Raw genomic sequence first — 23,029 nt, 5'->3', positions numbered from 1 at the left:
TTATATATTTTTATATATTATATAACTATAATGATAACTAAAATATAACTATTTTAAGCAATTATTTTATATTTATTTTTGTGAAACAAGCAATTTTATATTTATTATTTGTATAAGACAATTATTTTTGTATTTATTATTTGTTCATTTTTTCAAGTATTTATTAAAGTCCAAATATGTGACAGATACTTTGTTGAGCACTACATATATGAAGAAAGACAAAAGACAGTCCCTGCTCTCCAGAGGCTTAGAGCCCATCTTTCCCCTCCTAGTTATCTGTCTTTTTTTGCTGTCTCTCCTGTACAAGTCCTTGCAATATGTTGCTCATACCAGTCTATTCATACCAAACTCTTCATTACCTTTTGGGTTAAGCTTAATTTTAATTCCTCTGAAATGATGGTATTTCAGGAGGTGTAACTGTACAGCTATGAGTTGAGAATTATTTCTCCCTTCTCCAATATTTCCTTATCGGCACATTCTATGTACTAGTTCTTTGATATGAAAGGATTTTACATCTGCCTTCTTGTCAGAGGCACCATGGCATGTGTTTAAGATGGTTAAAATATGGCCTTAATATTTTACATTTTTAAAAAAGGGGTAGACAAGAGATACAATAGAATTATATTTTAAAAATAGAAATAAAATAGAAAAACAAGGGCTAGCTAGGAATTAAAAATAATGGTGATGAAAATGTTTTAACCATTTGAATTCAATGCAGAGTGATTTTTACCCCATCCCTCTTTTGGATAGGGGGCAGATTTGGAAGCAGAAGCCAGAAGGATCTCTGTAATCCATCCACCTGGACTTTCCTCCATAATTAGCTCAATGACCTTAGATTTGGAGCCAAATGGTGGAATGGAAGTTCCTCGAGGGGTGGAACTGTTGTTTTTGCATCTGTAGTGCCTGGCCCAGGCACATAATTTAAAATATTCTTTTTTATACTTTTTTTTAAACCCTTAACTTCTGTGTATTGGCTGCTAGGTGGAAGAGTGGTAAGGGTGGGCAATGGGGGTCAAGTGACTTGCCAAGCGTCACACAGCTGGGAAGTATCTGAGGCCAGATTTGAACCTAGGACCTCCCATCTCTAGGCCTGGCTCTCAATCCACTGAGCTACCCAGCTACCCCCTAAAAAATTCTTGTTGATGGATTGAACAAGCATTTATATCCAAGCCTAATTCTGAATGGATAGCTTTTAAAAGGTTGCTTGTGGTCCTTTGGCAGCTAGGGGGGAACCAACCACTAGATGTCACTGTTGTGCCACAAAAAAAGAGCTGAGGATGTGCTTTCCCAGCAGAGCAGGGAAGGGATTACTTCCTGGGAAGGAATTTCAATGAAATTTTTGACTTAGGATACTGAATGTGGCAAACGTGACCAGAAACCCATTTTACATTTAATACAATGAAAGAGGGGGAAAAAAAAACCTCCTTAGAGTGATGATGTCTGTGTGGAGCCCGGGATCTCTTGTCTTCTGAGTTAATACATTAGGGAAAGAGCATTTGAGTAATTGAATTAAATCGGCAAAATTAGCTTCCTTCAAGTCTTAGCTAAAATCCCACCTTCTTCAAAGGCTTTTCTTGCAGGAAACCTTTTCCAGCCCCCCCCAGAATGCTAGTGCTTTCTTCTGTTGATTATCTCCAAATTGTCTTTATATGTTTTTTGACTTTCAGTTTTGTTTTTTTTTTCAGTTGAATCCAATTCTTTTCTTGGCAAAGATACTGGAGTGTTTTACCATTTCCTTCCCCAAATTATTTTACAGATGATGGTTGAGGGACTTGCCCAGGGTTACACAACAAGCAAGTATTGGGGGCCAGATTTGAACTCAGGAAGATGTCTTCTTGACTCTAGTCTGTCATTCTATCCATTTTGCCACCTTGATTCCCCAAACAACTCTGCCTTTGTCCATATGGTTGGCATATTGTCTCCCACTTAAATGTGACCTCCTTGAGGACAGGAGTTTTTTTTCCTTCTTTCTTTGCTTCTTTCAGTAGGTATTTAATCAATTTTTTCAAAAACTGATTGAAATGTACCATTTCTATAGTGACTTTAGGTTTAGAAAGCATTTGACTATCTCAAAGTGGAATGTCTTAGTTGCCAACAAGGACACCAAAGGACCTTTGTTCCTTTCCTGATTCCCCACTAATGCTTGAAAGGTTGCATTCTAGTGACCTCTAAGTCATACTTTCCTACACAGTGATGCTAGAAACTCATTTTTCTTGACCTCATTCTACTCCTCCTGACAATGTAGTTTCCTTCCTTCAGGCACTTTGGCTGGAGTCATAGACTTGGCTGTGGACTGGATGACAGATCTAAAAGAAGGTGTTTGCCTATCTGCATTTTGGTACAGCCATGAGCAGTGCTGCTGGACATCCAACGAGACTACTTTTGAAGACAGGGACAAGTGTCCGTTGTGGCAGAAATGGTCCGAGCTTCTGGTAAATCAATCAGAGGTATGTGTGCGAATGAGATTTCTGGTTAAAAGCCAGAAGCCCCATTTAGAACAGTTCCTGTGATTTTTTTCTTCTTCTTTAGATTGAGATAGAGTACCTTTCACATGCCAGTCCCTAGATTAGTCCATGGCTTTCTTTGTTTAATACATACATACATATATATATATATTCCTTGTTTAATAAATATATGTTTTTATAGATAATATTAAACATACAAACATAAAACAAATATATAAACACATATGTTAAACATATATTAATATAGTATATGTTTAATATACTGTTATATATGTGTTTAATATATTCATATTATAGACTTGATATATAATATATAATAAATATAATAAAATAGGTTTAATGTATTCATATTATATAATATGATATATAATTCATATATTAAATATATGTGTATGCATGTGTGTATATACATAAACATAAATAAACAAATAAACAAACAAATATATATATATATATTTTTCCCTTGTGTATATCCTTGATGATATAAAACAGAGTTTAGTTCTAAATCCCCTCAGCAATGCCTTTTATATCTGGGCATATGTGTGGAGATGTACTCGAATTTATATATTTAATTTATGCATGCTTTAATACCTCACACATATCTCTATCTCTCTTTCTGTCTTTGTCACTAAATCTATTTCCATAAGCACTCCATAAAAAGGATTCCTGATTTCACTGGTCAGGCTGTTCTTTCTATCCTTTTAGCAGCTTTTTAATTCTTTAATAAACCATATTTGTGAGCTGCTTTGGCCAAAACAAAGCCATTACTTTGTGGCCAGCTACCTCCAAATTTAACTAGGTTGGTTCTTGAATTATGGACAATCAGTCCCTTCTGAGGCTCAGATTCCTTTCCTAGTTTGATAGGATTTGCTGGAATTTGTCTTCTATTTGTTTAGCCTTCAAAAAGATCATCTCAGCTCAGTGGATTGAGAGCCAGGCCTGGGTTTATATCTGGCCTCAGACAGATACCCAGATATAGCTGGGTGACCCTGGACAAGTCACTTAACTTCCATTGCCTAGTCCTTACCACTCTTCTATCTTGGAACCAATATACAGTATTGATTCTAAGAGGGAAGGTAAGAGTTTAAAAAAACGGTCATCTCTGCTAAGATAAAGCAAAGGACTTGTATATAAATCTACTTATACATATTATACTCATGCCTCAACACATAGGACTACAACACATGTGTATAAATATACACATAAATATGTTCATAAGCACATTGTACATATATTACATACATATATTAGTCTTTGCCATACTCTGTACACATAATGCCCACAGAAAATATCTATATGTCCATCTATATGTACTGTATATACATGTGCTGTATGGATGTTCCTCATTGGGTGTTCTATATATAATTGGAATTATAAATGATTCAAAAACCAAATGAACAAATGCAAACCTTTTTAGCTTTGATTTTCTTATCATGGAACATTTATTTAATTATATTGAAGAACTGTTGTTGCCTTATCTAATCCTAACCTGGAATAAGACATGACCCTAATTTTACTAGTCTGCCATTTGTGTGCTTATAATACAGGAATGATTCATGAGGGTCTGATACCAGGAAAATTGATTGATTAGTTCTGTGAAAATCCCCCAAATTAGAGAATTGAGGCTTTAGTTGACAGGCTTCTATCGAAGGCCAGCACAAAAAAAGTTATACGTTGTTGGTCCAGTATAAGAGTTGATTTCTAACCCAATTCATGTTACCAAACTCACATATGTATGTGTGCATTTTAAAACTCACATATATACAGGTATATCTGTATTATATTATATGTAATTACATTATATCTAACTATAACATAAACATATACTTATATAAAGTTATATATATGATTATATGTATGTAATCATGCACATATAGATTATGTGTAGTACATATCATATCATATTAATTATATAGCTAATATTTATATTATATTAATATTATATATAATACTTAAGTTATATATAATATATGCATCTTACATAATATAACATACACATAAATTATATATTTATAGATGTGTATATAGTTTAAAACACATATATAATATTTATCTATGTGTGTGTATATATATATATTAATATAATACAGATGCATGGTTTTATAAAGTGATATTGAGTTATATATTGTTATATATTGTTATATGTATGTAGGTAAGCTCACGTATGAACGACAGTATATACATGCCCTTGAGAGACCAAGTACTACCTAGGGAAGGAATAGAGTGGGTTGTCAACATTCCCATTAGAAGTAATGCAGACCTTTTCTTTCTTATGCCTGATTGACTTACCATATCTGAAGTCATTTGAAAGGTAATTTGTCATTTTGCTAAACCTTTTTCCCTGTGGTTTTCTGTATTGATTCCTTCAAGTCCATTAAATAGACTCAGCTCATGAAATCTCACATGTTTACCATGACCTCTGTCAGTCCAAAAATAAATTCTTGATTTGGGTTGATGAGAGAATCTCATGTATTTTGAGAATGTGCTCTGGCTACCTTTTTGAACCTCTCTAAGGATTAGGCTTCAAGTAAATCAGATGAATCTTACTCATTAGTGAAGCCGTTTTTTTCCTCCAAAAAGGACATTTTTAAATGAATGAAAGATATATATATTCAACCAGTCTAGGTATGTGTATGTGTTTATAATTGATAGAATAGTCTAATTGATCATATTTTTGTATGTTAACATGTATACATGTAACCATGTTGGCTTCAAAACTTTTGTATGGTTCCACTTTGTCTCACTTCCCGAGAAAAGATTTCCAGAGAATCAGGGAAATGAAGGATTGGGGGCCAGGGAAGTATCACATACAGGTCCAAGGCTCTTTTGTACTGTTTATCTGACAGCAAAATGAATATTATATTATATTTATTCCTCCAATAGATTTGAACACATTATTTGAAATAAATGATTGAATGAATTGGTGATCCAATTTGATTCTTAAAACACTGGAAACATGACTTTTATGCAGTGGTGTCCTCTATTCCAAAATGGTTGCCTGCTATTGTGTAGACATGGCCTTAATGAATGCTGAAAGAAATAATCCACCCTGTAGCAGACAAAACAAATCTGCAGTGAACTGGAAGGCAGAATTTTTCTGGCTTACTCCTTCCACAAACATTTGTAAAAGTTATGATTAGAGCAAACAGTGTAATTCACTCTTTCCGTGACCAGATATCCTGCATAGCAGCAGGCCACTATAAACAGCACATGTAGAAACCTTGTCATATATTTGCATATTTGTTACCAATAGGAATAACAGATAAAACTAAGAGTCAATTTTTTTCTATTAAAAAAGGGGTTCTTAACCTTGCATCCACAGACCACAGATTTTTAGGGAATCTGTCAGTTTGGATGGGGGGGGGAAGCCAACCTTTATTTTTACTAGTTTTTAACTGAAATTTAACATTTCCTTTAGTTATTTATTTTATCTATTAGTTATTAGACTTTTTTTTTTTTGAGACGGGTCCATGATAGATTTCACCAGATTGCTGAGGAAGTCCATGAGATAGAACAGGTTAAGACCACCTGCATGGAACATTATGATCTTAATAAATAATGAAGTAGTTTCTTTTAAGCTTTACAGTGTCTGATGTTATGCTTCATCTTTTGTTTTTATTTTTTTAGGGTGCCAGCGCATACATTTTGAACTACTTTCTGTACATACTGTGGGCTCTATCTTTTGCATTTTTGGCTGTCTCCTTAGTCAGGGTGTTTGCACCATATGCCTGTGGCTCTGGTATTCCAGAGGTGAGTTACTTTTTAGTTTTATATAGTTTTTATAGGTTTTTTTTTAAACACAGGTAAGCGAAAGCCTGTTTGACAGATATAAGTCACATGGCCTTTGGAAACTAAAGGTCATAAACAACAAAAACACACATGGCAAAGAAATAACTCATAAATAAAACTATGATGTAATGTAAGCCAAAGAAATAATTTACTGCTAAGAAATTTTAGCTGGTGACAAAGTGTATTTTCCATATTCTGCTACATCAGTGACAGGGTAATCACAATATTTCTTTTTTTTTTTTCGTCAGTATTCATGCTCTATTCATAGGTATATATAAATATTTTGAATTCCTATATGTTTTCATCACTTAGATTTGACTGTGTTCAGAGGATATGATATTATGGATCATGGTTGATTTCCAAAACCAGAACCCTAGGCCCTAGGGGGACAAAAATAATAAAAGTAGCAAAGTAGTAAATAAAAATAGTTCTAAATGTACAAATCTATATAGGTGACCAAGAAGGAAAATGCTTGAACAGCAGTTTAAAAAAAACACAAGACATTTGTTTTCTCCATTCAGCAAAATGGAAAACAAAATGAAGAGAATTTGAAAAAATGGTAGTGGGAGAATTATCTGTGCATAGAATAATCACTGAAGTGGCCAGTAAACTGAAAAACATTAACATCTACTTGGATCAATTGCTAAAGAGTTTGTTGACAAATTAGCTCACAAGTTCTGGTTTAATGAACTACAGCAAATTTTAACATTTAAGAGTCAAAAGACCCTGATAAAAATAGGGAAGAAGTGCCTGATTTTTCACAGATTAGAAGAATAAAGAAATGGAATGATCTAGAAACTTTGTATTGAAATAGCATAAATTTTGTAAATGGATGTGACTTTTCCTGTGGTAGAAATTACATACATACATACATAGGATATTATTATCAAAGCCCAATGCGTGTCAAAGGAGTTGCTAAGTTCATGGACACAAAGATCAAAGACAAAATATCAAAAGAAGCTAGGTCTAGAAGGTCATTGCAATCCAGGAATAAGCATATTATGATTTTTCAACTATAGAAAGGGACCACAAGATGAAAGAGGAACTGAAATCTTGGTTATTACAAAAGGTGAGTTCAGTGAGGCCTTCCTTTTTCGGTTTGTAATTTAAACAAATGAGCAGATTTTATCAGCAGAAATCCCACAAACAAATGCAAATTGCTTTCTTTTCCCAAATGCACAATATTGTTCTGGGTACCAGGATATTGAAAAACTTGATAGCATGAAGAGGAGGGAGACTAAGATGATGAGGATTCCATCAATCACATGGATGTCAGTTGAAGGAATTAGAGATATTTAACCTATTTATGCAGGAAAAAAATTCTTAACTACTTCTGCGTGGTCCCAGAGGGCAGAACTAAGGCAATGGATAAATTTTGAAAAAAAGGAAGGTTTACATTTGATGGTAGCATAAATTTTCTAATAATTCGCACTAGTTAAAATTGAGACTTCATTGGGAAGTGGCAGGTTAAATTCAATTCACTTTAGTTCAAACATTTTATGCCAGATATTGTTTGGGAGCTAAGTATAAAATGAGAAAAATAGGAACAGTCCCTACTTTTGAGGTGTATATATTTTATTGGAGGTTTTCATGCAAAAGGTAGATAACCCCTTGTTGGATATGTTACAGAGAAGGTAAAAGTTGTAGCAAATGTTCTCTGATTTACTTTCCAATACTGATACTCTGTGATTCTAAATGTATAATATTTTAATAATAGTACTAAAGATCCTGAACCCTACGTACAACAATGTTTCTATCAGAAAATACATCCAGAGTTCCACCTAAGAAGGTGGGGACTACATATCTCCCAGTCCCTGCAGTGTAATGAGTACACATCAGTGCCAACAAGGACTCTGCTAGCCACTGATAGTGGCTCTCTATCAGACAGGTGTTCTAGCTAAAAACTGGGATTGGGAAACTGGAAAGAAAGAAAAGAAGCATTCTGAAAGGATGGGGCTGAAGAGTTGTGTGTGCTCTCCTGTCAGTTTTAAATACTAGTAGTAAAAGGAAAAAGGCTCTAATGTGTTCCTTGCTATCGTCCTTTTTTGTTTTCACCTAGGCGCATTAGGGAAAACTGCTCACAGGCTGTAGATACCAATGTTTCTGGGTAAAAAAAGACTAAATTAAGAATCATTTTAATTTGAGAGAAAGGGTAAATTTGAGTAGACCATGGCTATTAAAATAAGAACAACAAAATTGGAACTGAAGCATCTAGAATGTGGACTCTAGAGTGAGGAGAATAATGAAGCTCATTGGTTGGAGTGTGTTTGTGTGTCAGGAAAATGGTTGGAGGAAGAAAAGAACAGTATCAGGATTGGGAAGCAGCAGAAATTGGGAGTGGGATTCAGAGAGAAGAATAACATTAGGAATTTACCTTCCCTTGGTCTCTACCTCCTTCCATATGACTAGTCCTATAATTGAGAAGTAGATAAGAGCTGGGAGAACTTTCTGCTTAGCACCCAAGTGGTCAGGAAGGATAAGAATTGAGAAAAGTCATTAGATTTGGCAATGAAATTAAATTTGTCAATTAAAAAAAAAAACCTTACCTTCAGTCTTAGAATCAATACTAAATATCAGTTCCAAGGAAGAAAAGCATTAAGCACTGGGCAGTTAGGGTTAATAACTTGCCCAGATTCATGGAGTTAGGAAGTGTCTGAGGTCAGATTTGAACCTAGGACCTCTTTAATAACTTTGGAGAGAGCAGTTTTTGTTGAATGATGAAGTCAGAAGCCAGATGAGAAGGAGATGAAAGGAAGTAAATTTTAGCTACAAAGGGTAGAGGACTAGGTTAGAGAGTAACTCACAGATATAAATAGATCAAGGGAAGTTTTTTTGTGGATGGAATAGACATAGGCATGCTTGTAGGCAACAAGGAAAGAGTCAGTAGATAGGGAGAGCTTGAAGATAAATCAGAGAGTGATTCATTCATCCAATGTATAGGGCATTTATTGGGTTCAGTTTAAGCTGATCTATTGAATTTTGGTTTAATTTTATGGAAAGCCAACTGGTTTATAGTTTATTTGATCTCACTCTTCCTTTATGAAAACTGCTAGAAATATTGATGTTCCTTTCTTTAGAACATTTATCTCTAACAATTTTCTTTGTTCTTTCCTTTGTTTTTAATAGACCTGGTCTCCAGGTGTTTGGGAATTCGTATTCTAGTTCCCCACACCTTTTCTAGAATAAGTTTTCTTTTTTTTCTCTCTTTTTTTTAAGGCAGTAAATGTTGACATACATCCAGGTCTTGATCGATGTGAACAAATACTATAAAATGGTCATGTCACTCAAATAACACTACTGGAAATTAGACATATATATGTTAATTCAGTCCAATGGAATTATTGTGCGAATTCAAATGATGTAACCACTTAAGCATATTCCTTATTCACACTCATCAGGATCTACTTCTTACTCTAAATATTCTCCTCCAGCCTCCCAGTAGTGTCTCTGGAGACCGTGTATAAATAGTTGTGAGGAAATTATTTAGTAATTATTGTTGAAGATCTTTCTATAACTAAGTCATATAACAGAATTGAATTGTTAAGCCTCCAGACTGGTCCCTTTTTCAGCTTTTTCATTTTGAAAACTCTTAGGCTCCCATCTCAGCTGACATAATCAAATTTTCCCAAACTGATGAAATTAAAATATAAGCCAGGCTAAAGTTAATTCTAAGTCTGGTGAATAAAAACTATAATCCTTCATAGATGGGTTTTGTAGCCTCAGCTGTCTGTGAGATTATAGCATGTATGTACATCCATAACCTGATCTGTGAGCTGCAAGTCCTTAGCAGTGAAGGATGTGAAGGGCTTATCCATCTTTGTATTCATTACTTCATCGAAGTCTCCTCTCACTCTTTATCTCCAAATATGTGCTTTCCCTCACCAAAGGTTTAATGTCGCTATATCCTTATAGGGCACTGGAAGTCTATATTGAGCTTAAGATGAACTATTCATTTAATTCATTGCCTCTGACAAAGAACATAGCATCTGTTAGAGTCTCTTTTTCAAACCCTTTGAAATTTTTAGTAATTTTTAGCTTTTGGGGCCGCTGCAAGAAGGAAATGATGCTTAAGCCAAAAATATCAATTCAAAGAGCTTCAGAAACTTTTTGTGCAGTTCTTGTGACATGTTTGCAACAAGTCTTTCTTTTAATGGTCATTTTTTCCATCTATTTTACTGAATTTCTTAGACCATAATTGGTGCTTGCAGAAATTTTACTCCTATGTAATTATAATAAACTTTTCATAATAAAGCCATCTATTAGTCCTCAGATGTAGTTTTATCTTTAAAACCAAAATATTAAAAACTGAACTTCTGAACCAAGATGATTACTAAACATCATATCCCATTGCTATTCCCCATAAGCTACCACTATCACCTCTCTTACCATTTAAACTGTGCCAAGAAACTTGGGTGCCTGACAAAGCTTTTGTAGAAAAATAAAAGGTTACCCCAAAGTGAGAAAATTTAGAACCTCAGGATCAAATTTCTTACTCAAAGTGTTTTTATAATGTCCATGGGAAGAGGAATAAAGAAATAATACATAAACCAAATTATAGAGGTACCCTGAATCAACAAGATGCAAGTACTCAACCTACCTGTATCCTTTATGTATAAACTATCACCACAGTGCCCAGAGAAACTCCTCTCTCATTTCTCACTACTTGGAACTTCTCCCTCCTCCATTACCTCCTTCTCTGACTATTTATCCTCTTTTCTTTGATATTCTTTTCTTTCTGGTTTTTGGCATACTCTTCTTTGCTGGATTTCCTTCTACTGATCTCACCACTCTTTCTTTTCTTTTCTTTTTTTTAAAACCCTTACCTTTCATCTTAGAATCAATACTATGTGTTGGTTCCAAGGCAGAAGAGTGGTAAGGGCTAGGCAGTGGGGGTTAAACTTGCCCAGGATCACACAGTCAGGAAGCGTCTGATGACACATTTGAATTCAGCATCTCCTGTCTCTGGGCTTGGCTGTCAACCCACTGCCACCTAGTTCTCCTCCCCAATCCCTCTTAATTCTGCTACCTTTCCTCTGTTGACTATTGCCTATTTATCCTGTATGTAATTTATTTTTACAAAGCAGTTTGCTTCCCAATTTGTCTGTGAGCTCCTTGAAAGAAGGGTCTGTATTTTCCCTTTCTTTGTATCCCCAGGGCACTTAGCACAGTGCCTGACACATAGTAGGTACTTCATAAATATTTTACTGGCTGACTATGTACAAAGCATAGTGTACAAATAGAAAATATGATAGTCCTTTCTTTCAAGGAGTTAACATTCTAATCAGGGAGAAGATAACATGAAGAATATTTCAGCTGCAAATCAGATAAAAAGGTCCTTAGGGTACAGTAGCAAAACAGATGCTAATGCCTCTTTTGTAATATCATTTCCACTGACAGATGACATCAGTTTCTGATGTTGGACTATGCTAAGGACTTTGGTCGCAAGAACATTTCCCCCTGAGTCTTCATAGCTATGGTTGTAACATCTGGAGGAGTACTTCCCAGGTGGATCTCTACTGGGGCTGTTTCCCAGGATGATGCTTGAAGGCACTGGGCTGGAAACAATGCTATTTTCAGGAGTAAAGATGTATCACTAGAGTTTACAGAATACTCTACATTTCTCAGACCACAGTCATTTGAAATTCCTAAATTCTTACACATTCACTTATTGGAAAATCTGGTGGATTTTTATAGTTTCACAATGTCTTTATCTCAGAAAAGGAATTAGAGAGAGTCAATAAAACATTATGAGTGATAAGTAAAAAAAACATTATGAAATATCAGGAGGAAATGGACAAAATTTTATGCAGACAATTCTGAGGAATATTTATTTTTGAATTACTTTTCAAAAGTATGCAATGATATTTCAATATTTAAGAAAAAAGATATACTAGTTTTCCCACATGTAATGGAATCCCACCAAAACCTTAGTATCTTACAACTAGGAGCTGAAAGAAATCTCAGAAGTCAGTCAGTCAATAAAATTAATCACCTACTATATGCCAGCCAATCTTTGACCTCAAGGAGGACATTCTATTGAGGAATTTACATTCCACATTTCTTCTCTAGACTATCTAATATTTAATTCACAGGTGCTTAATCTTTTTTCTGTCAGAAACCCCTTTGGTAGTCTAACAAATCCTGTAGACCTATTCTCAGAATCATATTTTTAAGTGCATAAAATAAGATAAATAGGATTACAAAGGAAACCAGATATTTTGAAGTATAGTTATCAAAATTAAAGTCCTTTGCAAACCTTAAAGTGCTGTCTACAAATGCTAGCTATTATTATATTATGCTACTGCAATTATACTATTAATTATATTGTTAATAATACTATATTAATAATGAGGTAATTCTGTTTTATAAGGGACAAATTAACTTGTCTTTGGACTTGTTAGTCAAAGGAATGAAACAGTGTTGTCTAATCCTTTGCTTTATCCACTGTAGATTCTGTGAGAAATCATCTCATATTACAAAATGTACTATTTGAATAGTACTTTATATCCTATTATGCATTTGCAAATGATAGCTAAAAATCCTATTAGAAGAAATAAAACTTTGACAAATATTCTGTTTATTAAGAAGGCTTTGAAATTAGTTACAGAAATTCAAGATTTTAAGTCTTTTCTAAATCCAGAGTCAAGTAGTTGTCAGGATCTTGGGTAACTCTGGGCAATAAATGTCATTTTCTCTAGTTGGATTAGACAATTACATAAAATTATTTTATAGGATTTTTGAGGTAAACTCTTTTATGTCATGAGTCAGATAATTAAGGTGCTGATAAAACTAAACCATTAGAATTTTCAAATCCTTAAAACATAACATAGTCATTTGATAGTAGATTTGCAAAGTTTATTGAGACTATTTGGTTGAATTCTCTCTCCCAGGAAATCATGTTACACTATCCCTGTGCCTAGGGGCAGCAAGGTGATACAGTGGATAGAGTCAGAAAGACTCATCTTTAAAGTTCAGGATATTTATGTCTATTTCCCTCTCCAAGCTCATTTTACAGATGAGGAAACCAAGGCAAACAAGGTTAAGTGACTTGCTAGTAGGTGTATGAGACTGGATTTGAATTCTGGTCTTCCTGACTCCAGGCCTGGCATTCTATCCACTGCACCACCTAGCTGCCCAAGTTGTAAGAGAAACTTGATAATAATGCTATCTGATTCATTTAAATTAATTTGGTTTCCTCTCTTCTTTTCACCCTGAAAATTGAGATACATCCAACTTTCTCTGTACATAATTGGTTTGTTTCAACTGTGAAAATAAAAAGATTTTAAAAACAGACCTTGTACTCTAGGAACCTATAGACTAATCGGGATCTACCACACATAGAAAAGTATGGCATGAAGGAGAATGTGATATGGTAAAGGACAGATCCAAAGTTTTAAGTAGAAATTGGAAAAGGAGATTACTGGGGGAATTGGAAAAGGTTTCATGAAGAAGGTGGCAGCCAAGGTGCATTATAATTGGGGGGAAGGATTTCAAAAGTTGGGCATGCACACTTCCCAGGTGTGTGACCCTGGACAAGTCACTTGACCCCCATTGCCCACCCTTACCACTCTTCCACCTAGGAGCCAATACCCAGAAGTTAAGGGTTTAAAAAAATTAAAAAGATGGGCATGCATTTTATATTTGGGGGAATGAGCTACACCTATGTGGGGAGTTGGGAGTTCAGTTTGGCTAGAATATAGAGCATATGAGGGGCACTAGTGTAGAATAAGGCTGGAAAGGTGATTTGGAGTTGGATTTTTTTTAGGACTTTAAGTGGAAGGCTAAAGAGGTTAGATTTTTTAATTTTATTGATTTTTAAAATTTATTTGACTTCTTATTTATTTTTATTCTATTTATTTATAGAGGGAAACTTTGAAGGTTTTGAAAATAGAAAGGAAAGAAAGAAGGAAGGAAAGAAAGAAAAATAGAAGGAAATGAAGGAAAAAACCAAATATTTATTAATCCCTTAATATGTGCCAGACACTGTGCTAAACTTTACAAATATCTCATTTAATTCTCATAACAACCTTGAGAGGTAGATACTATTATTATCCCTATTTTTTAATTAGAAAGACTCACGTTTCCCTTGAGAGAGGCTCAGAGAATTGCCTAGGATCACACAGCTAATAAGTGTCTGAGTTTGAATCCAAGTCTTCTGAACAAGCGCCCCAACATGCTTATCTATTGCACCACCATCTGCCCCTGGGTAGAGCTCAGGAGAGTGACGTGGCTGGATTAGGAAGATTATTGTGTCTTTGGTACCAGAGGGTGACTTGGAGGGTGGAAACCTGTAAGGAAAACCCTATTATAATAGATCAGGCAAGGAATAATTAAGGCTTGAACTGGAGTGGTATCAGTTTGAGTGGAAAGGAAGGGGGAGATAGTGAGAAATATTTTAAAAGGAAACTAGACAGGAAAGAACAGTTGATTGTGGAGATCAAGATTGGGGATAATGGGTAAAAGAGAGGGATTAAGGGAGACTTGAACATGCTTGTTCAGGGAAAGGAGAAGTGAGGGGGAGGGACAGCAAGATGGCAGATGGAAAGCCAGTCCTGGGGTCAGATCTGGCTTCAGATGCTTCCTTACTCTGTGGCCCTGGGAAAGCCACTTAGCCCTTACTGCTCTTCTGCCTTAGAACCAATATTTAGTATTGATAAAGGTTAAAAAAAAGATATAAGTAGGAATGGCCAGAAGTCAGATTTTTGTTGAAGAGGGGGAAAGAATGGGATTGAGGTTTACTTGGAAGATTTTGCCTTCGCCAGGAGGATCATTTCTTCCTGTGACAGAATGGAGGGAGGAGAGGATATCTTAGAGAATAGGGAATTCTTGGAGATTTACAGAGATTCAGTCCTCACAATGTATGTACTTGGGCTTCTCAGGAAAGCAGATGGTGAGATCAGATGTTGAGAGAGGGGTTAGGGTGGAACTGGGGTCCTAATAGGAGGAAAGGTTTGGGATGGCCACCGTGGGGCCTGAGGCAGCATAGATGGTATTACTGTGGAGTGGGGAGGTTAGATAGCATGAATTGGTGGTGATTCTGCTCAGCTTCACTTTCTCTAGGAGTGGCAAGAGACTTGGGAGTAGGACAGAGGAAAACCAATGGGGCCCAGAGTGGTCGTAGTGAGGATCAAATAAGATAATACGTAAAGTGTTTTGTAAACAAACCTTAATGCACTACATAAATTCAGTTATTATCAAAAAGATTCATTTGATCATTTTTTGGTGACTGCTCAAAGATAAATTAAGTTTGGGGATTAAGTAGTTCAGTATGTAAAGCATTCCCTAGAGTCACATTATTTTAGTTCAAATTCAAATACTACTAAATGTGTAAAGGAAAGAAATATGTTGAATTTTAAAAGAATTTAAAGGAAAGATCTTATTGCTTTGTCCTTAATAAGTAACATTTATCGTGGCTAAATACTGAAGTAAGAATCTGCCAACTATATCAAAGTCTTATTCAATAAGATTTTGTCAGGGCTGGGGTGTGTGTGTAGAAGGAGTTTCATCCCCTCCTCCTTCTGGATTGCTGACCCAGTTCATCCCATTTTGCATGCCTGTGCTGTGACCACGAACATGAATAAAAAGGTGTGAGTATGACCCAGCTGGTCTCTATTTCCCTTGGAGGTGGCAGTGGAGCACTATGGCTGAGTGGAGAACCACATGGTCAGAGTTAGTTTAGATTAGGCTTAAATCTCTATATATCTACTTTTTTATTTTTCAAGTGATTTATTAGTAAACTTTATGGAAAGTAAGAACTTGGGGATATTGATTTAAATCACAGATGATTGATGCAAAAAAAAGCGGTCTTTAAGATGGAGACATTTTGATGTCTCACATATAGTTGTCATGAGGACATCATTAGACAAACTATTAAAATTTTATTGACAAGAAAAAATAATTACACAAATCCACCATGTTTAAAGGCAATTGTGTCTTAAGAGTACATCGAAGGTGCTTTGAAAGAAGTATTGATTTGTAACAATTAAAATTGGTTGCCAATAAATGTAAGAGTTAAAAAAATGAGATTGTGGTTGCCAATTATAAAATAATTAACCCTTAAATCAAAATAGCTATTAGTAGCTTTTAACAATTTAGTTTAATATAAATATAGTAAAAGAGAGACAGATGGGAAAGAAGTAGAAAATACTGCCTAGCTAGATATCCTATAATTGCTGTACGAAGAAGTCTAGCTGACCACCTGGCAAGGGTTCCCTCAAGTCCTGATCTCCATGTGGACAGTTGCAGTAGTGTCTTCAGCAAGGGTTCCACCAACGCAAGCCTTTTCCTTCAGCTCCAGTCACTCACTCAGCAAGCCTCTCCAGCGCAGCAATCTCCAATTCAGAACAATCCCACAAGAAAGGTCTTTCTCAAAAGACTAGGAATCAATGAATCTTCTTTTGGGTCTCACCTTTTATACCCCTTTTGCCACATCACTTCCTGTCTCTCCCCCTCTTCATAGGAAGCTGTCATAGCCTTTTTTTTTTTTAACCCTTACCTTCTGTCTTGGAGTCAATACTGTGTATTGGCTCCAAGGCAGAAGAGTGGTAAGGGTAGGCAATGGGGGTCAAGTGACTTGTCCAGGGTCACACAGCTGGGAAGTGTCTGAGGTCAGATTAGAACCTAGGACCTCCTGTCTCTAGGTCTGGCTCTCAATCCACTGAGCTACCCAGCTGCCCCCTAGTCTCAGCCTTTTAATTTACTTGTGGCCTTTGGGGTTAAGAACTTTTTCTGCTAGTGATTTACTCAGTGTTAAGTAGGGGTACTTTAAGTTCTTGATTAATTAACTCAAAATAGACAAAGCGAATTTTTATTTTCTCTTAACAGATTTCAGTATTATTACATTTATATTTTAATTTCAGTATATTAGGGGAACATGGAATAGTAGATGGAAAACTAGCCTTCAGACTTTCCCTTTTGATTTTCCTATCTAATTTCCTATGTAATCTTAAATAATATCTAATATTTTCCTTCCTAACAGGTAGTGAATCAAATTAAAAACAAAACAGAACTTAGACACTTAAAAATTTCCTATTATAAGCAAGGAAACTAGGAAGACCTGAGTTCAAGACCCACCTCTGATAGATCCTGACCCTGTTCAGATTATTTGCCTTCTGGTTACCCTAAGCAGTTCTTTGAGATTATAAATTTCACTAAAAATGCACACCTATGTGGGTAAAGGACATTTTTTTTGTCAAAGGAATCACAGGCAGGTACAATTCCTGTCCCTATGATTATATGTTTATTTTAAAATATTGTACAACATAAAATAAAAATAGGAGGCAGTATAGATTTTAACATTCATTGTTTAAGACGATGCATAAAAGCCAACATGACAAACTAGAATTTTTAAAAGATGTAAGCAATTTCTGCATGCAGCTATGATCCCATTCTCGTTGTCTGATTCAGTAATTCCAAAAAGCAAACATGTTTCTCTGATAAGCTTAAATTGCTTTTTTCTAATCTTGGAATTATATTACCTTATTTTCCAACCCTTTCTCCTTTCTGTCTTTCAGATAAAGACCATCTTGAGTGGCTTTATTATAAGAGGCTACTTGGGGAAGTGGACGCTTTTAATCAAAACAGTGACCCTAGTGCTGGTAGTATCTTCTGGCCTCAGCCTTGGAAAGGAAGGCCCTTTGGTCCACGTGGCTTGTTGCTGTGGTAACTTCTTCAGTAGCCTGTTTTCTAAGTATAGCAAGAATGAGGGAAAGAGGAGAGAGGTGAGTAGGGTCAGCTCTCATTGGTAGCTCACTCTCCCTCTTGCACAGTGTTTTGCTGAAGAATTTGGCTCTTATATGTAAATATTTGTATTTTAGGTACTTTCAGCGGCAGCTGCTGCTGGTGTCTCTGTCGCCTTTGGTGCCCCCATTGGGGGTGTACTTTTCAGTCTCGAAGAGGTGAGAATAAACAATTTAGAGGATTAATGGTTTTGGGTGAGGATGGATGGAAGGGTAGGTTGTGTGTATCAAGAAGTCATTGCAGTCATTTGCAGTAATATAATATACTTCTTAATTTCCTGGGCTTAAATTAAAGACAAATTATGTAGAGGCTGGTTGTAGGTTGTTATCCAGTAGCTTGTATCTGTTTCTATTTTAAGAATTATTTTTTACTATTGAATAAGGTTTCACTTGAAGGGGGGAAAATCCTCCTCTATCTATAATGAAGTCTTTTCTTAGAATTTAAATCTTCCTTTTTCTTACTCTTAGAATAGGCCTTATTTTATTTGCTTTTTATTCTAGGGTAGAATCCTGGGGATTGCTTTCATACAAGGGGCATATCCCACCATAACTGAACCAGCTTTCCCTTTTAATTTTCCTTTTAAAATAGTAGGGAATCAAATTAAAAACAGAACAGAACTTAGAATCTTAATAAAAATTTCCCATTATATTTTTAGACTTAAATTCATTTAAGTATTTTTGTTGATGAATCTTACAGATAAAATTACATGAGTAAGTTAACTTGTGTTCAGGGCTCAACTTTTTTCTTTTTTTTTTTTAGAGTGATAAGCACCTAAAGGTAAATACTAGGATACATTCCAAGATGTTAGAATTTGGAGTGGAGAGGGCTTTACTGATCACTTAGTCCATCCTGTTCACTTTATTAGTGAGGAAATTAATGACGAGAGGTGAAGTTATTTGCCCAATGTACTGAATAAATATGGAGAGCTAGATAGTGCAGTGGATAGAGTGCCAAGCCTGGAATCAGGAAATCCTGGCTTGAGACAATTACTACCTGTAAGACCCTGGGCAAGTCAGTTAACTCTGTTCGCCTTAGTTTCCTCATCTATAAAATGAGTTAGAGAAAAAAATGGGGAACCACTCCGGTATTTTTGCCAAGAAAACCCCAAATAGGGTCACAAAGAGTCAGAAATAATTGAAAATGACTAACAGCTGAATGAATATAAATTATTATTTTTTAAAATAATAATACTTTTTTGCCTATGATCATAACCACTCTGTGGAAGATGTGAGCCTAAAACTCATTAGTCACCATTTTAATCTAGCATCAAAGGATGCTCCTCATCAACCTCCACATTATGCATAAGATACATGTTTTACCTCCCTTTTGCCTAACTCTTAATATCTCTTTATTTATTTCAGGTCAGTTACTATTTTCCCTTAAAGACCCTCTGGAGGTCATTTTTTGCTGCCCTGGTGGCTGCTTTTACACTGAGGTCCATCAATCCCTTTGGGAACAGTCGTCTGGTTCTCTTTTATGTGGAATACCACACGCCCTGGTACATGGCTGAACTTTTCCCCTTCATCCTCCTCGGTGTCTTTGGGGGCCTCTGGGGGACCCTTTTCATTCGCTGTAACATTGCCTGGTGTAGAAGACGGAAGACCACACAGCTAGGAAAGTATCCTGTGTTGGAGGTCATCGTGGTGACAGCCATCACCGCCATAATTGCTTACCCTAATCCGTACACTCGCCAGAGCACCAGTGAGCTCATCTCGGAGCTGTTCAATGATTGCGGAGCCTTGGAGTCCTCCCAGCTCTGTGATTACATCAATGACCCTAACATGACCAGGCCTGTGGATGACATTCCTGATAGACCAGCCGGGGCTGGGGTTTATACTGCCATGTGGCAGCTGGCTTTAGCCCTCATCTTCAAAATCATCATTACAATATTTACTTTTGGCATGAAGGTAAGGAGTGAGGAAGGGAGAGAGAATGACCAATGGTTGAGTTGGCTCTCTAATAGATGAGGTAAAAAAGGAGCATAATTAGAAACTAGAGCCAACCACTGAATGATAAGATATCAGGTAGAAGGAAATTCCCCAGGCTATGCCATGTATCTATCTTAATTTATTTCTTAGTGCATGCACATCATCAGCTTCTGAACTATACTTTAAAAGCCACATAGGTGTTTCTTTTGAGAGAAGAATTCAACTTATGCAGTAGTTAGAATGATGGTGTTATGGCTGCCATTGGAGAAAAAAATCAAAGTCTGGATGGAATATCTTGATAAAGAACATTCCCCATCATACATGTTGCTTAAGGGAAATTCTTTTTTAAATATAATTTTTATTTTATTTAAAATTTTTTTATGGTTATAGATTCATGTTCTTTCCCTCCCCCCTCCTGGAGTTGATTAGCAATTCCACTGGGTTATACATGTATTATCACTCAATATCTATTTCCATATTATTCATTTTTGTAATAAAGTCGTCTTTCAAATTCAAAACCTTAAGGAGATTCTTAAAAGTTTTCCTCAAATTCTCTATTAGAGTCATAGAATAATAGAATCTTAGCATTATAGGTAAACTTAGAGAGCAACTAGTACAACCTCTTCACCCAATGTAAGAAGCTCCTTGAATAATAAATAGCCTTCCTGAGTTTTGGATGAAGAAAACATTGGCTTCTTTTAAAAACACTGTTAATTCTTTATGTTTTCTTAGTCAAGGTCACTTAATCTTTCAGGGACTTAGTTGACTCATTTATAAAAATGAGGGGATTAGACTTGATTTTTTAGGTCTTTTCCAGCTCTAAAATATTACATGATTTCATGCTTTGTGAGAAAATCATGAATGAGGACATTTTGAGAAAAAACATAAACACTCAGAAGATTACAAGTAAGGCATTTTATTGACCACAGGCATGTCAGTGTGTGTGGCTCCCTTGTTCTTTCGACCTGAAGACACATGATGACATTGGTGGGTCAGGAGTATATTGGGCTCAGATCTCCTGGATTTGGCCAATTTCACTGAGTGGAAAGGGCCTTTGGAGTAATCAGTCAGTGGGTGGCCTGCTGGACTGACTTCCCTTATCAGCTACAAGGACACTGTGATTAGTAAAGTTTGCTAATAACCCTTACACACCTGGATTAGATGCAACTGGTCAAGTCGATAGTTTGCTAAGCTTGTGTTCCTAAGATCATATGTGGCCAAACAAGCCGTTGTTGGGTACTGAGGGACTCCCCAGAATATAGGCAAGCTAGTCAGTGGTCAAACATGGAATCACTTCCTCGGCTAGAGCCTAGCAAAAGGTCATTGCTGATATGATTAAGTCCTATATAATTCAAAAAGCATTATTATGTGCTTGCTATTTGCCAAACTTAATGCCATGCTGTGAGGATACAAAGAAGAAGAAACCATCCCTGCTCTCAAGTAACTTATATTTTATACAATTGTGGAGATGACAACCTCTTCAAATTTCTATGCTGGCAAGGTTGGTAGATGGTAAGATTCTCAAGTTGGGTTTCCTGGTGAATAACTAGATAGATGGTGAAGTATGGATTGGAGCCGTCTCTTTGTGGATAGTTAGTTAGGTGAGTTCTTCCTCAGTTAAACAACCAAAAAGAATAGCTCAGGCCAGATTTGGGTGGATAAATCCCACCCTGGGGCAGCTATGTGGCTCAGTGGATCGAGCACTGGATTTGGAATCATAGCATCATGACCCTGAGCAAATCACTTCATTCTGTTTGTGTCAATCCCTCCTCTGTAAAATTAGTTGGAGAAGGAAATGGCCAATCACTCCAGTATCTTTGCCCAGAAAACTCCAAACAGGGTCAAGAAGAAATGGGCACGATTAAAAAAAAACAACCGACTAAACTAAAAATTCCCTCTGCAAGTGGGCAAAGGCATGGTCTCAGCAGCAGCAGCATCACAGTGATTAACTGTTGTCTAGAATCACTAGATATAATATTGTTCCATGAATATTTTAGTAGATTTTGTCATTTTCGATGCCTGTTATCTCTTAGCTATATAGAATGAAAAACTTTCAAAATGTAGAGACCTACAGGTAGAAATTAAACCTTGAGGGAGATGGGACATGTCATCCCTTTTATTCTCTCTCCTACTCAAATGGCCCCAGAGGTGCTTTCAGTGAGTCGACAGAAGATGAGTTTATATCTTAATACTCTTATTTAATTATAGAAAGCCATCATGTGTTTCATACATTTAGAACAGTGGTTCCCAAACTTTTTTGGCCTACCGCCTCCTTTCCAGAAAAAATATTACTTAGCACCCCCGTCACATACTATCACTGCCCCCTTACAGTTATTCACAACCCCCAAATGCACCTGTGGCCATCACCGCCTCCCTGGATCGCTGCAGCACCCACCAGGGGGCAGTGGCACCCACTTTGGGAATCACTGATTTAGAAGACGAGCCCCTAGTGGCCAAAAAGTCCTACACTTTACAGTCTTTCTGAACATTAAATAATAAAAAAGAATAGGGACTTGACCTAGCGCCATTTTTACCTCATCCTATTAAAAAAATAGAAATGAGATGATCAATAATATCTCCATTTTCTATGAAGCACTATGGTTTCCAGAGCACTTTATGCGTATTATCTTGTTTGATCCTCACAGCAGTCTGGTAGAATGAGTTAGATTGCTGGATTTGGAGTCAGGAAGACCTGGGGTAGAATCCTAACTCAGAGAGGCAGTTAGGTGACTGTAGATAAAGTTGGAAGAACCTGGATTTGGATCTGGGGGCCAATCATTTAACCCCAATTCCTAGTCTTTACCATTCTTCTGCTATAGGATTGGTACTTAGTATTGATTCTAACAGATGATAAAAGTTAAAAAAGTAATAATAATCTTGCCTCAGACACATGCTTGCTGTGTGACCTTGGGCTAGTATCTTCTTGGATTCAGTTTCATAATCTGTAAAAAGGTGATGGTAATTGTATCTCTCTCACAAGGATCATAGATCTGGGGCCTTTGAGGTCATCAAATCCAATCCCTTTTATTTTATAGGTGCCATAACTGAGACCAAGTGAGATTATGTATCTGATAGTTAAATATCTAAGGCTGGTTTCTAATCTGGGTC

At 36.1% G+C, this 23,029-nt stretch overlaps 1 protein-coding gene across 2 annotated transcripts in view; it reads left to right on the top strand.

The window, feature by feature from the left end:
- Positions 1-23,029, top strand: part of CLCN4 (chloride voltage-gated channel 4) — a 77,357-nt gene that overhangs the window by 6,607 nt on the left and 47,721 nt on the right. The window contains exons 3-7 of one of the 2 annotated variants that reach the window (XM_044670383.1): positions 2,260-2,447; positions 6,093-6,215; positions 17,768-17,974; positions 18,071-18,151; positions 19,355-19,900. In XM_044670383.1, the coding sequence (XP_044526318.1) occupies positions 2,260-2,447; positions 6,093-6,215; positions 17,768-17,974; positions 18,071-18,151; positions 19,355-19,900 (1,145 nt within the window). The remainder of the gene's footprint in view (positions 1-2,259; positions 2,448-6,092; positions 6,216-17,767; positions 17,975-18,070; positions 18,152-19,354; positions 19,901-23,029) is intronic. The other variant, XM_044670382.1, reaches the window with a different exon arrangement.

Source organism: Gracilinanus agilis, chromosome 3, assembly GCF_016433145.1.
Source record: "Gracilinanus agilis isolate LMUSP501 chromosome 3, AgileGrace, whole genome shotgun sequence".
Classification (NCBI taxonomy): Eukaryota; Metazoa; Chordata; class Mammalia; order Didelphimorphia; family Didelphidae; genus Gracilinanus; species Gracilinanus agilis.
Note: the sequence above shows the minus strand (reverse complement) of the source record. Positions and strands in the feature narration are given on the sequence as shown.